Here is a 1,508-nt window from a genome sequence, read left to right as displayed (position 1 = left end):
GGCGTCTTCCTCATGGACTGGCCTAGCAAGAGCCCCGATTTGAACGTTATTGAGAATGTTTGGGGTATTACAGCCCGCGACGGTTACGCGGATGGGCGACAATTTGACAATGTGTCTGATTTGAAGCGGCAAATTGCTTTGTCGTGGAAAATGATAGGTACTGACTACTTGAAGACGCTTGTGGATAGCATGCCTACGCGTTTGGCTCAAGTTGTTTTGAAAATGGCGGTAGTATCGACTATTAGCGTAGTGCGCAAATAAATTTCGCGAAATTCCGCGAATTCTACACCATTGTCCGTTCAATGTGGTTTCGAAGTTTTAGTTTCGTCGAACGTCGAAGTACATTTGGAATCTATTTCATTCAAAGTGGTTTAATCTGCAATCAATGTGCCCATCTGTAAATTGTAATGCGATCAAACATGCATTGATAATGGTTTGCTATTGATGGGCGCGCCAAACTCACGCGACACAAACCCGTACGCACTTTCGTTCGCTTTCTACGTGGACAATTGTTCTCGACATCAGGTCCATGCACGACGTCGTCACATACTGCTTCGATGCAGTCTGAAGAGAAATCGATCTTGCCGACGTCGCTGTCGTCCCCATCCACATCAGTGTCCGACGTGAGCTCGACTGTGGTGGTTCATTCATATTCGTTGTATGTGGAGAGCGATTCCCGGACACGGTTTCCTGTCGAAACCACGGCCCACTACGACCCCAAGACGCAAGAGTTTATTTTGAACTCGCCAACACTCACCAGTCGCAAGTGGTGGCCCGGCGGGCTCTGCAAAACCGCCAACCACTGCGTGCTCCATGCCCGGCTGTTCCTGGACGGCAACGACCGCGGCATCGAGGCGTTTTTGGTGCCACTTCGAGACACCGCGACGCACAGGCCGTTTCCTGGGATCACGTTGGGGGACATCGGTCACAAGATTGGGTTCCAGTCGGTCGACAACGGGTACGTCGATCCATTGTGTCGCCGGTCGATCGAGGTTGGTCTCTCGCTGTGCTGCCAACGCGTGCTAATGGATGGTGTTTCCAACAGCTTTTCCGTGCTGGACCACGTGCGCATTCCGAGTCGAAACATGCTCATGCGCTTTGCCAAAGTGGCCCCGGACGGGTCGTTTTCCAAACTTCCGATGGACAAGTTGGTGTACTTCAACATGGTCAAGATCCGTGTTTTGGTGGCGGTGGTGTGCGCACGGTACGAAGCTTTCCTGGCATCGTGTCGACTGCGAAGGTGCATTGCTGTCGTCGTGGGCCACGACCATCCCATCGTCGTACAATATTGACGGTGCTACATACCGCATGGCGCATGTGTCGTGTCTGGCTCTATGGCAGCCTGCAGCTCTGTTTAAGATCTGCATCTATTTAGTTCCATGGCGAGCGCTGCGACAATAGCAACGCGATTCAGCGCGACCCGTGTCCAAGTGTTGGTTGCGCGTGGTCAACCCGAGGTACCCGCTCCCATCACTTTCACTTGGCTTTCTTTCTTGTGTTGGCGTGCA

At 52.3% G+C, this 1,508-nt stretch overlaps 1 protein-coding gene across 1 annotated transcript; it reads left to right on the top strand.

The window, feature by feature from the left end:
* Window positions 1–557: 557 nt before the first annotated feature.
* Window positions 558–1,292, top strand: H310_10345 (hypothetical protein; the record flags this gene model as incomplete). The annotated part of the gene is made up of 2 exons (XM_008876710.1): window positions 558–958; window positions 1,046–1,292. The coding sequence occupies 2 exons, from the start codon at window positions 558–560 to the stop codon at window positions 1,290–1,292; spliced, it is 648 nt and encodes a 215-aa protein (XP_008874932.1).
* Between the last annotated feature and the right edge of the window lie 216 nt (window positions 1,293–1,508).

The sequence above is a fragment of the Aphanomyces invadans genome (genome assembly GCF_000520115.1).
Source record: "Aphanomyces invadans strain NJM9701 unplaced genomic scaffold supercont1.25, whole genome shotgun sequence".
NCBI lineage: Eukaryota > Oomycota > Saprolegniomycetes > Saprolegniales > Verrucalvaceae > Aphanomyces > Aphanomyces invadans.
Note: the sequence above shows the minus strand (reverse complement) of the source record. Positions and strands in the feature narration are given on the sequence as shown.